The 13,355-nt window shown below is 35.3% G+C and overlaps 1 protein-coding gene across 13 annotated transcripts in view; it reads right to left on the minus strand.

The window, feature by feature from the left end:
- DNAH12 (dynein axonemal heavy chain 12) overlaps positions 1-13,355 on the minus strand; it is a 192,371-nt gene that overhangs the window by 130,918 nt on the left and 48,098 nt on the right. For 10 of the 13 annotated variants that reach the window (XR_003507718.1, XR_003507719.1, XM_027522275.1 and 7 more), the window contains 5 exons: positions 9,911-10,046; positions 7,772-7,897; positions 6,199-6,333; positions 5,444-5,637; positions 4,483-4,726 (listed from right to left, as the gene is read on the minus strand). Coding sequence is in view for 11 of the 13 variants with exons in the window: in XM_027522275.1 (XP_027378076.1) it covers positions 4,483-4,726; positions 5,444-5,637; positions 6,199-6,333; positions 7,772-7,897; positions 9,911-10,046 (835 nt within the window). In the remaining 2 variants the exon portion in view is untranslated. Of the gene's footprint in view, positions 1-4,482; positions 4,727-5,443; positions 5,638-6,198; positions 6,334-7,771; positions 7,898-9,910; positions 10,047-13,355 lie in introns of those variants that run through there. The other 3 variants (XM_027522276.1, XM_027522274.1, XM_027522283.1) reach the window with 3 other exon arrangements.

The raw sequence follows: 13,355 nt of genomic DNA on the forward strand, positions 1-13,355 counted from the left end.
ATCACCCAAGCTAAGCAGGAAAAAATTAAAAAAAGGATTTTAAAAAACAACGATAGTTTAAGAGACTTCTGAGACTACATCAGGTGTACTCACTTTCATGTTATAGGGGCTGCAGAAGGAGAAAATTGAGAGAAAGGAGGAGAGACTTCTTTGAGGAAATATTAGCTGAAAACTTCCCTAACCTAGAGAAGGAAATAAATACCCTCCTCTAGGAAGCACAGAGAATCTCAAACAAGATGAACCCAAACAGGTCCACACCAAGACACATTAAAATTAAAATGACAATAATTAAAGATAAAGAGAGAATCTTAAAAGCAGCAAGAGAAAAGCAACTAGTTATGTATTATACAAGGGAACTCCCATAAGACCTTAAGCAGATTTTTCAGCAGGAACTCTGCAGAAGGAAGTGGAACAATATATTCAAAATGATGAAAGGAAAAAACTACAACCAAGAAAACTTTACCTGGCAAGGTTATTTTTCAGATTTATCTTTATCTCTGAAGAAGAGACAAAGACTTTCACAGACAAGCAAAAAGCTAAAAGAGTTTATCACCTCCAAACACATCTTACAACAAATGTTAAAAGAAATAACAAGTATAAATAAACAAAATTGTAAAAGGAAAAATCTCACTGGTCAAGGCAAACCTGGAGAAAAAGTAGTTAATTAACCACTCATAAAGCTAGGAGTAAAGTTAAAATACAAAAGCAGTAAAAATCACCTCTATCTGCAATTGCAGTTTAGGCAAAAATTAACAGATGTAAAAAGGATAAAACATTTGGGGAGGTTAGTGAAAATGTAAGGTATTCAAACTTGAGAAATTATCCACTTAAAATAGACATCTATAATAGGTTGTTATAAATGAACCTCTTGGTAACTACAAACCAAAACCATGTAACATTACCACAAAAAGAGAGAGTCAATGCATCACTGAAAACCTCAAATAGGAAATTTTAAAATACCATGAGACAAATGAAAATGAAAACATAATATTCCAAAATCCATGGGACACAGTAAAAGCAGTTCTAAGAGGAAATTTTACAGCAAACAAGTTCACCTCAGGAAATAAGAAAATTCTCAGTCTAACCTTAACCTGAAGGAACTAGGAAAAGGAGAAAAAACAAAACCCAAAGATAGTAGAAGGAAGGAAATAATGAAGACCAGAGTGGAAATAAATAAAATAGAAACTAAAAAGAAAAAGAAAAAGATCAATGAAGCTAAGAGCTAGTTCTTTTAAAAGATAAAATTGATAAACTTTTAACCAGGCTCATTAAGAAAAAAAAGACAGCCCAAATAAATAAAATTAGAAATAAAAAAGAGGTTACAACTGACACCACAGAAATACAAAGGATCATAAGAAGCTACTGCAAACAACTATACACCATAAAATAGACAACCTGGAAAAAGTTAATAAATCCCTAGAAATGTAAAATCTTCCAGACTGAATAAGGAAGAAATAGAAAATATGAACAGACTATCAGCAATGAAATTGCATTAGTAATAAAAAATGCCTAACAAAGAAAAGCCCAGGCCAGATGGCCTTACAGGTGAATTCTGCCAAACAATTAAAGAAGGGTTAACACTTTTCCTGAAACTATTCCAAAACACTACAGAGAAAGGAATGCTTCCAAATTTATTCTACAAGACCATTACCACCTGGATACCAAAACCAAAGGAAACACACAAAAAGAAAATTACAGGCAAACATCACTGATGAACATAGATGCAAAAATCCTCAACAAAATACGAACAAACTAAATTCAACAATTAATTAAAAGAATCATACATCATGATCAAGTGAGATTTATCCCACTTGATCCCACTTGGGATACATGGATGATTCAATATCTGCAAAGTAATCAATTTTAACCATTTTAAAGAATAAAAATCATATGACCATCTCAACAGATATAGAAAAAGCTTCTGAAAAAATTCAATATCCATTTATAATAAAAAAAAAAAACCTCTCAACAAAGTGAGTATAGAGGGATCATACCTCAATATATTAAAGGCCATATATGACAAGCCCACAGCTATCATCAAACTCAATGGTGAAGAGCTGAAAACATTTCCTCTAAGTTCAGGAACAAGACAAAGTTGCTTTCTCTAACCATTTTTATTCAATATAGTATTAGAAGTCCTAGTGACAACAGGAGGAGAAGGCAATGGCACCCCACTCCAGTACTCTTGCCTGGAAAATCCCATGGACGAAGGACCCTGGTGGGCTGTAGTCCACCGGGTCGCTAAGAGTCGGACACGACTGAGCGACTTCACTTTCACTTTTCACTTTCATGCACCGGAGAAGGAAATGGCAACCCACTCCAGTGTTCTTGCCTGGAGAATCCTAGGGACGGGGGAGCCTGGTGGGCTTCCGTCTATGGGGTCGCACAGAGTCGGACACGACTGAAGTGACTTAGCAGCAGTGACAACAGGGAGTGCGAGTTTGATTCCTGGTTGAAGAACTAAGATCACACGTGCCCCAGCCAAAAATAAAGAAAGAAAATAGCAGGAAAAAAATTATTGATACTACTAGTGGTATGGGACAGTTTATCATCCATCTCAAGATGACTTTCAGAGATTATGATGGTGCACTGCTATGAAGACAGGAATAATGGATGTTGCTGATAAGAAAGGAAAAGAGGAGTATCATCTGGATAAATTTAAAACATAACCAAAGGCTTAAATGCTAACAATAAACTATAACTAAATCTCTAGCTGAAAAAAAAGAAAGAAAATAAAAATTACTAATATTTGGAATGAAAAAGGAGTTACTCCTAAAGATTCCACAAACATTAAAAGATAATAAATAAATGTTATGAGCAACTTTATGGCAATAAATTTAACAGTTTTCAAAAATGGAAGATTTCCTTGAAAATTACAATTTACTAAAACTGACATAAAATTAACACAAAACCTGAATATTCCTATATCTATTTTGAAAAAATAAAACTGCTTTCAAAATCCTTCCCATAAAGTTCCAAGTCAATGGTATCACTGGCAAATGTTTCTCTAAAATATTTTTTAAAGAAATAATAACAATTTCATTCAAATCTCTTTTGGAAAATAGAGATAGAATTTCCCGTTTGTTTCATAAGGTCAACATAATCCTGATAACAAAATTTGACAAATATATTACAAGAAAATTAAGACCAACATCTCTCCTGAATATAACCTCAAAAATCCTCAATAAAATATTAACATACAAAGTCTAGTCTTCCTAGTCCTGTTTCCAGAACTATTTATGTCCTGTAAATCAGTAAGAAAAAGACCAACTATTAAATAAAAAAATAGAAAATGATAAGACCAAATAGTTCACAAGCAAAGAAATACAAAATATTCTTAAATATATTAATTTATGCTTAACACTTTATGTAATAAGAAAAATGAAATTCTACTAGTAGATTTCCAAAAACCCAAGAATGATGACACTCTGTTGTCAAGGTTGGTGTAAATATATATTGGTAAAACCCATACAGAAGGTAATTCAACTATAGGCTTGAACCTGAAATTTACTCTTTGGCAATTTACCTTGCAGTTCCCACTTCATACTTAGAAATTTTTACACTAATATATAATATTTATAGGTGTAAAAAATAATGAAAAAACTCTATATACAACAAGAAAAGATTTCTAAGATAAATTAACCAAAACAATGGGAGAAATAATACATACAGTATGTTAATTTTATGTAAAAAGATAGGAGGTTTAGAAAATATAATCATATTGTTATATGTGTTAAAAAAAATCTTAAGTATACAAAAGAAAGTAATAACATAGCAAGGAGATTGTTCAGGTGTATCTTTTTAATATTTTTAAGCCATGATATTTATTAAAGATTAAAAATAATTTAAAGAAAATTTTTTTCAGGCAGCTCACAGAATCTCTGAGAGTGCTAGACATGGGCTGGAACAGTGCTGAAAATCCCATCAGAGTTTGCACTCTGAGCATGCTGACAGTGGAAACGTGGCTCTACCACTCGTAGGAACCACTGCCACCACTGCCTTGGAAAGTTGGATGCATTATTTACTGCCACAAAAACTGTTACTATCCTCTCTTTATAAATGAGGTGACTGAGACATGAGAGGTTAAATATCTTACACAAGGGGCATATTGCCATTACTAAGCACAGAATTGTGATATAAACCTAGGTAGTATGACTTGAAAGCTTTCTCAGGTAACTGGGACTCTGCTGCTGCTCATAGTATAGGCTAACTTGTTTATTCAGTAATTTTTTTATCCTCTTCATATCAGTGTACCTGGTCATTATAGTCTTTTCAATTTGTCAAGCATGTTCTCGCATGTTCTGTGAAGGGACTGATTATGAGGACTTCCTCAGGACAGAATTAAGTATATATTAAGAAATAGATCAAGTTTTCTGGAGTCGGCTTTGGTTTTGCTTTCCAGTTTTTCCATTTCTCTCCATTAGCACTTGCTGCAAACAGTTCCAGCAGGGCTTTCTAAAATGTCATTACATGTGTTTGTACCTTAAAAACTTTTATCTGCTCCATTACTGTAGTGCACATAGTAATGGTAGGATTCTCTTTTGGTTCCTCTTCAAGTTTCTCTTCTTCCAGAGATCGTCTTTTTGCTGCTTTTCTTTTTTCTTGTAATTCCTTCTTTTGCTTTGTTTGGAAAAATTTCAGAGTCTTAAAAATTTCCCGGGAAAATTCCTCTACATCAGTTTCCATGGCTTCCCCATTAAGGTCCAAAAACCCTCCATCCATCCACCTGAAAGAAAAAATAATATTAAACTCAGAGACTTTTGGTGTGTTAAGAGGCCTTAGGCTAGGTCCTTCATTTTGTGTTTTTTTTTTAATATAAACTTATTTATTTTAATTGGAGGCTAATCACTTTACAATATTGTATTGGTTTTGCCATACATCAACATGAATCCGCCACGGGTATACACGTGTTCCCTATCCTGAACCCCCCTCCCACCTCCCTCCCCGTACCATCCCTCTGGGTCATCCCAGTGCACCAGCCCCAAGCATCCTGAGCAAGAGCAGTTAACTAACCGTTTTTCTCAGTCACACAGAGCTATGACAGAGATAATACTAAATCCACCACTTAAGCTATGCTGCATGTGCTAAAATATGAATCAGATTGTCAATGGACAATTAATGGTACCCAAATAAAATGCTGATTTGACTCTATACTTCTAATTTTTGGTGTTAAGCATGAGTCAAATCAACTAACTGCATTAAAAATGGAATCAAATCTGGAAAACCCAAATAAGACTTAATTAGATATTATATTAATAAGATTAGGTGGTACCCTAGCAACATTTCACACTTCTCCTATATGATATTTGGTTTTTCTATCAAATGGACTGGTAAGTCCTACTTTTAAACACTTAGCCAACAACAACAGCAATAAAAATCAATGTATGTTTTATAAATCTTTTTATATCTTTGCTGAACTGTTTATTACATTACCAGAAATTACCGTTTTTCTGTTCGTTGCCACTTCAAAACTAAATTAAAAAACTTCTGATAGGGCTCAATGTTAACTTTTAATTTATCCAGTTCGGGATATTTTGTCAGTTCCCATTTGAAAAGTTCCTCTTCTTTATTAATAAACTGAACTGCTTCTTCAGATTCCTGAATACGTTTTTGTAGTTGTCTTACATCTGTCACATACTGAAAGCAAAGCATTTTTCATTTCAAGAAATACCCAAGTAATGTTATAAAAATAAGATTAAACAATACTTCATATATATATATATATATATATATATATATAGTGGCTTTATATATCAACTGCACAGCAATATTACGACAGAAAGCAAAAAATGGCTATGTCTACTTAACAAAAAGAAAACTAACCCACAAAAAAGGTTACATAATTAGCAGAAGTTCCAGGCCCCTTTTTGCCTTAGTAAGCACATGCTTTTCTATATTATACAAACATGCCTGCTAGCGTGCTAAGTTGCCTCAGTCGTGTTTCACTCTTAGCGACTCTGTGGACTGTACCCTGCCAGGCTCCTCTGTCCATGAGACTCTCCAGACAAGTAGACTGGAGTGGGTTGCCATGCCCTCCTCCAGAGGATCTTCCTGACCCAGGGATCAGACCCGCATCTCTTCTGTCTCCTGCACTGGCAGGCAGGCTCTTTACCACTGGAGCCACCTGGGAAGCCCTATACAGACACGTCCTGTACTCATCTACCAGCCTGCCACAGCTACTGTCTATGTTTATCAGACCTGTTGCATGCGGTCCAATTCTGCAAATTCTGCAAACTCTTCCATGCGCCGTGATTCCTTTTCTACTTCCAAAATCAGTTTCTCTCTCTTTGCTATTAGTTCATTTTCTTTTCTATGTTTAGCATTCTCAATGAGCTTTAAAAGAAAACAATGTAATCATGTTAATTATTTTGCTACAAAGCATAGAATGATCAAATGAGAAATCTGAATGCTCTGTACAGTAACAAAACACATCAGCAAAGTAAAAGTAAAACACTGTATAAAAATAAAACATTGACTGATACGAAAGGAAAAGAATAATAAATTACACAGAAAAAATTTTCTGTATCTCCAAAGTGACCATAATAATTCTTCTTTTAAGTACATAGTTTAACTGTTTAACAGATTCTGGGAAAATAATAAAACCTACCATATATCGAGCATTTCTTATGTCAAGAATTATTAAACACTTTACCTACGTTACCACAAGTATTATATCCTCATTTCAGAGATGAAGAAATTTAAGCGTATAGAGATTCAGAGGCATGTCCAATGTCACAAGATCATGAAAGTCAAAATCTGGATTAGAACTCGGGCTTATCTGACTGAAGTCTATGCTTTCCATTACTATACTATCTCACTTCCCAATTTAGGGAAAGCTAGCTTAAATTAGGACTTTTACAAAATTTGAACTATATTCAGTATTAATATAAAATCCTGAATCTGCAACTTCCTCCTGAGAAAGTTGCTTAACTTCTCTGAGACACATTTTTCTCAGCTATGAAATGGGGGAAATAGAAGCACCTGGATTTTTGTCAGTATTAAATGATTTAATAAATGGAGAGTACTGAGCACAGTGCTTATGATTATTAGTCTTTTAGTAATTTCCTTTTTTTAAATTTATTTATTTTGGCTGTGTTGGGTCCTCACTGTGGCTCGAGGGATCTTCAGTGGGGCATGCAAACTTCTTAGTTGTAGCTTGAGAACTCTTAGTTATGGCCAGGGATCAAACCGCAGTCCCCTGCATTGGGAGCATGAAGCCTAGCCACTGGATGACCAGGAAACCCCCTGTTATTAATTTGATAATAGTTCTAACTTTTTAATGTCAGTCCCACTTTTTAAAACCTTGTGGATTAAGCCTGTCTTAAGCCTGCAGGGCCATAAATGTTGCTAATCCCAAACTCATACTGACACATGAAGTTACTTTTTAAAAGTAGATGGCAAGGGACTACTCCCCTGGTAGCACAGTGGATGGGAGTTTACCTGCCAGGAGATGTGGGTTTGATTCCCAGTCTGGGAAGATTCTGCACGCCTCAGAGCAACTAATCCTGTGCCACACGACTGAAGCCTGTGAGCCCTACAGACTGTGCTCCACGACAAGAGAAGCCACCCAAGGAGAAGCCACCACAGCTAGAGAGCAGCCCCCACTTTCTGCAACTAGAGAAAGCCCACATGCAGCCAGAAACAAATAAACAAATACAGCAGTGTGTAACGTTAAAAAAAAAACAGGAGATGGCAAGTATGTATGAAAATTAAATGAACATTGAACTTAAAACATCAGAATACAAAAATATATAAGGAAACATATATTTACCTCATCATTTTCATCAAAGATGGGATTAATTTTCCAAGGCCACATAAGGACAGCTGAATTTAAAGCTAAGTCTTCTGGAGGAAATAGAAATACATCTAAAAAGTAACTCATCCGGCGTTTGGATTCCTACAGAAGAAATTCCAGATATGTTAAACCATGTAGAATGGAAGTGAAAGTCACTCAGTCAAGTCCAACTCATTGCGACCCCATGGACTATACAGTCCATGGAATTCTCTAGGCCAGAATACTGGAGTGGGTAGCCATTCCCTTCTCCAGGGGATCTTCCCAACCCAGGGATGGAACCCAGGTCTCCCGCACTGCAGGTGGATTCTTTACCAGCTGAGCCACAAGGGAAGCCCTAAAGCATTATGAACAAGAGAAACAACAATTTCTAATACTTTTTCAAATTTCAATCTGACTCAGATTATTAACTGATATTTCATATCACCCAAATCACATGGGTATTTGAATAACTATAGGATTATTTATCTGGCTTCATAGCACACAATTGAAGACTTTTATAGTAAGAGCATTTAGTTTGCTCCCTGGTGGCTCAGATGGTAAAGAATCTGCCTGCAATGCAGGAGATCCAGATTTGATCCCTGGATTGGGAAGATCCCTGAAAAAGGGAATGGCAACTCATTCCAGTATTCTTGCCTAGAGAATACAATGGACAGAGGAGCTTGGCAAGCTACCGTCCATGGGGTCACAAAGAGTCAGACACGAATGGAGGACTAACACACACACAAACACATACCAAAATTAAAGCTTTTTAATAGTTTTCACTTGCAATTGACTTAAGATAAAAGTACTTGATTATCCATGTATATGGCTGAAAATGGTGATCAAACATGCGTTTTTCCAGCAACTCTGTTGTTTTTTTTTTAAAGGATTTTACAGTTTTATTCTTATATATTTAATTTTTTAATCTTTGGTGACAAAGATTTTAACATCTTTTATTTTGTTTTGCATCTTCAATAACAGTACCACTTCTTTTGCCTACCATTGAAAGTGAAAGTGAACTCGCTCAATCGTGTCCGATTCTTTGCGACCCCATGGACTGTAGGCTACCAGGCTCCTCCGTCCGTAGGATTTTCCAGGCAATAGTACTGGAGTGGATTGCCATTTCCTTCTCCAGGGCATCTTCCCCACCCAGGGATTGAACCCGGGTCTCTCGCATTGTAGACAGACGCTTTACTGTCTGAGTCACCAGGGAAGTCCTACCATTAGCATATAGCAATTGTCCAGAAAGAGTTTAGAAGTGACTGGCAAAAAAAAAAAAAAATCTTTAAAACCAAGAGATTTACCTGAATAAGACATTAAATATCTTTACCCCTTATAACCTGCATTGATCTGCATGCAGTGCTGTAATTTTTAAGAACTGAAATACAGATTCAAAGGCTAATTTAAGAGTTTTTGTTTGAGATACACATAGGATGTATATGTATATAATATATATAATGTTCAGAATGCATTATATATGTATTATATTGCACATAGAAATTAACCCAATAAAACCTGATTCATATAACTAGCTGTATTAATAGATTAAAGGAGAAAATGCATAAGATCATACCAATAGGTGCAAAAAATAAAATTCAACATCCAATCATAATAATGTTTTTAAATTAATTTTTATTGGAGTATAGTTGATTTATAATGTTGTGTTAGTCTCCTGTGTATAGCAAGTCTCTATACCACTGGATCACCAGGGAGGCCCCCTGCATCTCATATTTTTAAACAAAAATTAGAGTATAATATAGGTGAATAGGTATACAACCTTGTGTAGGGGAAGGCACGAGCATATGTACTACTAAATGTAGAAACTATAAAAGAAAATATCTTTTAAACCTTTGTTAAGGATGCACATATGGAGGAACTAAAGGAAAAAAATGATTACTGTAGAAACCAGGTTGACACCGCTAGGAGGTGCAGAAAGGGAAGTAATTATGGTCAGAAAGTCATATGCAAAGGATTTCTAGGGTGCTGGCAATATCCTACTTCTTCACCTGGGTGGTGGCAACATAGGTGTTCACTTTATAACTGTGTTTAACCATATGTGTTATTCATTTTCAATATGTGTACCATATTTCACAATGAAAAAAAATTTTTTTAATATGTAGATTAAAAAATTCCTACCTTGATCCGTGAAACCAACTCCTGAATTCCTACAGTTCGGGCTTTTTCTACATAAGATATAAGCTCCATCATTTCCTCTGTTGTCTCAGGAACTTTTAATGCATGCTCTTTAACTGCTTCAAATTCACTGCAAATACTGACATAATACCTTGCTTTATTATAGGTACAGTAATTAATGCTATATTACGCTCAATTATGATTACTATAAAATAGGCACTGTGATCCTAAAAACAATCAGTTAGGCGTCTTAAAATATTTAAGTATAACTTAACTGACACAACTCAGGATACACCATAGATTTATAAAATCTATAAAATTAAGGCAACATTTTCAGTGTGAAATAGAGCACGCTTTGGATCGATCAGGAGGCTCTATATCTAAATCCTGCCTCAGCTGCTACTAGCTTTGAATATTTGTGAATTAAATGAAGTTATTAAATTAATCTTGTGGGATTGTTGTAATACAATAATGAATAATGAATGCAAAAGAGCCCAGTGCATAGTACACTCTCAATTACTGGTAACTATGGTGTTAGTATAATCATCAGCTTAATTATTACTAGTAGTAGTAATGTCCCTTGTGAAACATGGCAACTGAAAAGATCAAATCTCTGCATACATTTTAAAAATCCATGATTCTTTCAGAAAGTCTATGTATGTATGAATCTATTAATAGATACCCTATACCTAGACCCATTATTTAACTAAGATATATTTCATAGAATTTTTTCCCTATGCTTTGCAGTATCAGTATTGTCATGCCATTGCTAGAAATATCAGAAAAACTCCTTGCAAAAACAAAGTACAAAAAAGGTAAGTGATTTTTAAAATAAATTTTAGTTCATGCAGGTATTTCATTTATACTATGTAATTATACTTATTCATTCATTTAATAAATAACTGAATACCCACAGTGTGCTAAGCAAAGTTCTAAGCATTGGAGATATAACACCAAATAGATCAAGTCCCTATCATCATAAAGCTTACATTCAAGTTGATGAGAGAGACAAAAAATACATAAATACGTAACACAGTGTTAGGTAGTAAAAAGTTCTATGAAGAAAAAAAATCAGTAAAGGGATAAAGAATAATGGAGTATAGAAAAGGAACCAGTATTTTATTTAAAGTGACCAGGAATGATCTCTCAAGAGAGATGATAATTCAAAATGAGAGAAAGAAAAAGAAGAGTCATACAAATGTCAGGGGAAAAGCTTTCAAGGCAGAAAAATAACAAGGATAAAAGCCTGAGGTAGCAAAAAGCTTCAGAGTTTGGGAATGGCAAGTAGAGCAGCGTGAATGCAAAAGAGGATAGAACATGAAGTTGTAGAGATGAACAGAAATCAGATCACGTAGGGCTTGACAGTATTTTTTTAAAGCTTTTTTGTTGTTGTTGTGAATCATTTTTAAAGTCTTTATTGATTTTGTTACAATATTACTTCTGCTTCACTTTTTGGTTTTTTGGCCATGAGGCATGTAGGATCTTAGCTCCCTCACCAAGAATCCAACCTACACCCCCTGCATGAGAAGGCAAATTCTTAACCATTGGATTGCCACGGAAGTTCAATGGTTAATTTTTGATTATCAATATTTTAAGAGTGGCTTCCCTGGTGGTCTAGTTGTTGGGAGTCCACCTGCCAATGCAGAGGACGCAAGTTCGATCCCTGGTCAAGGAAGATCCCACATGCCAGGTGGCAACTAAGCCAATGTGCCACCACTACTGAGCCTGAGCTCTAGAGCCTGTGCTCTGCAACAAGAGAAGCTACCACAGTAAGAAGCCCGCTCCCTGCAAAGAAGAATAGTACCCTCTCGCTGCAATTTAGAAAGCCTGTGCACAGCAACAAAGACTCAGCACAGCCAAAAACAAATATTAATAAATAAATCTTTAAAATTATTTAGAAAAATAGTTTTTTAGAAGGATATATTAATGTTGATAATGCAAAAAATAAGTAGATGATTCTACTGTGGGTGCTTTCTTCTTACTAGAGCAGAATCTGAGTCCCTTTGGAGCAACAATACAATTAAAAGAAAAGGAGGTAGAAGTTCCATGGCAGTCCAATGGCTAGGACTGCATGCTTCCACTGCAGGAGGCACAGGCTCGATCCCTGGTCAGGGAACAAAGATCCCCCATACTCTGTGACACAGCCAAAAGCAAAACAAAACAGAAAAGGAAAGAGGGCAAATAAGATTAGAGAGAGCAAGTTTGCCCAAGCAGATACTAAACCAAACTGTGAAGTAAGAGAATTGCTGGAGAAGGAAATGGCAACCCACTCCAGTATTCTTGCCTGGAAGAATTCCATGGACAGAGGAGCCTGGCGGGCTGCAGTCCATGGGATTACATGACTGAGCATATGTGCATGAGGGTGGAGGGTGACAGGTTGGTAGCAATAAACTGGTAGAACTAAAAAAAAAAAAAAGAAAATTGCTCTTTATTATTAATTTATTTAATAAATTATGCTTAACATAGTGGTACACATTTCCTCCTTTTAAAGAAGACTATTTATTTATTTATTTGGCTACACCAGGTCTTAGTCGTGGCATGCGGGATCTTTCATTTGTGGCATGTGGGATCTAGTACCCTTGACCAGGGATCGAACCTGGGCCCCCTGCATTGGGAATAGAGAGTCTTAGCAACTGCACCACCAGGGAAGTTCCCGTTTCCTTCTTTTGATGTTACCTAATTCACATAAGGAACTTAGGAAGAAACCAAAGCATGAACGAGGCAGAGGAAAATGGACAACTTTTCAACTGCTCTTCTGCCATGAGTTTATAATAAGACAGTTGCTTGTTGAAAGTAGTAGAATTTTCCAGAAAAGTGACCAATATTACAAAAGTAAACACCAAAAAGTCGTGTCAAACATAAATCATTTTTAAAATTAACTATGGTATTGTCATTGCTATTACTCAATGGGATTGTTGAAAGGAAGTGTCTAATACTTTACCATATCATTGTGTAATAAAATTTTGTACAAAATATGGCTAACCAATACTTAACTTTCTGACAGTCATATTTTTTTATTGACTTGAAAATATTTATTGATGTGATAGCTCCCTTTCTTGGGTACCTATTCTCTGTCAAGCATGGTGCTAAATCCTTTACAAATGTTATCTGTAATCCAAACATCAGTTCTGCAAGGCAAGGTATTATTTTTCGTAACTGGCACAGCAGGAAATTGAGGCTCAGGGAAATTAAGTAACTCGCCTAGAGTCATTTCATGTCATTTTCATGGTAGAGCCAGGATTCAAATCCAAGTCTCTCTGATTTCAAAGCATATAATTTTCTCATATTGCTTCTGGGAAAATAAACAGCTAATGTTTCTTGAGTACCATGTTCTAGGCACTGTGCTAAGTGCTTTATATAAATATTAGCTTTAATCCTTATTGAAGTTGGAGAAAAAACATTGTAAGCACTTATATTTTAATCTTATATTTTTAAACAAGAATTGCTA

This window comes from Bos indicus x Bos taurus, chromosome 22 (genome assembly GCF_003369695.1).
Source record: "Bos indicus x Bos taurus breed Angus x Brahman F1 hybrid chromosome 22, Bos_hybrid_MaternalHap_v2.0, whole genome shotgun sequence".
Lineage (NCBI taxonomy): Eukaryota > Metazoa > Chordata > Mammalia > Artiodactyla > Bovidae > Bos > Bos indicus x Bos taurus.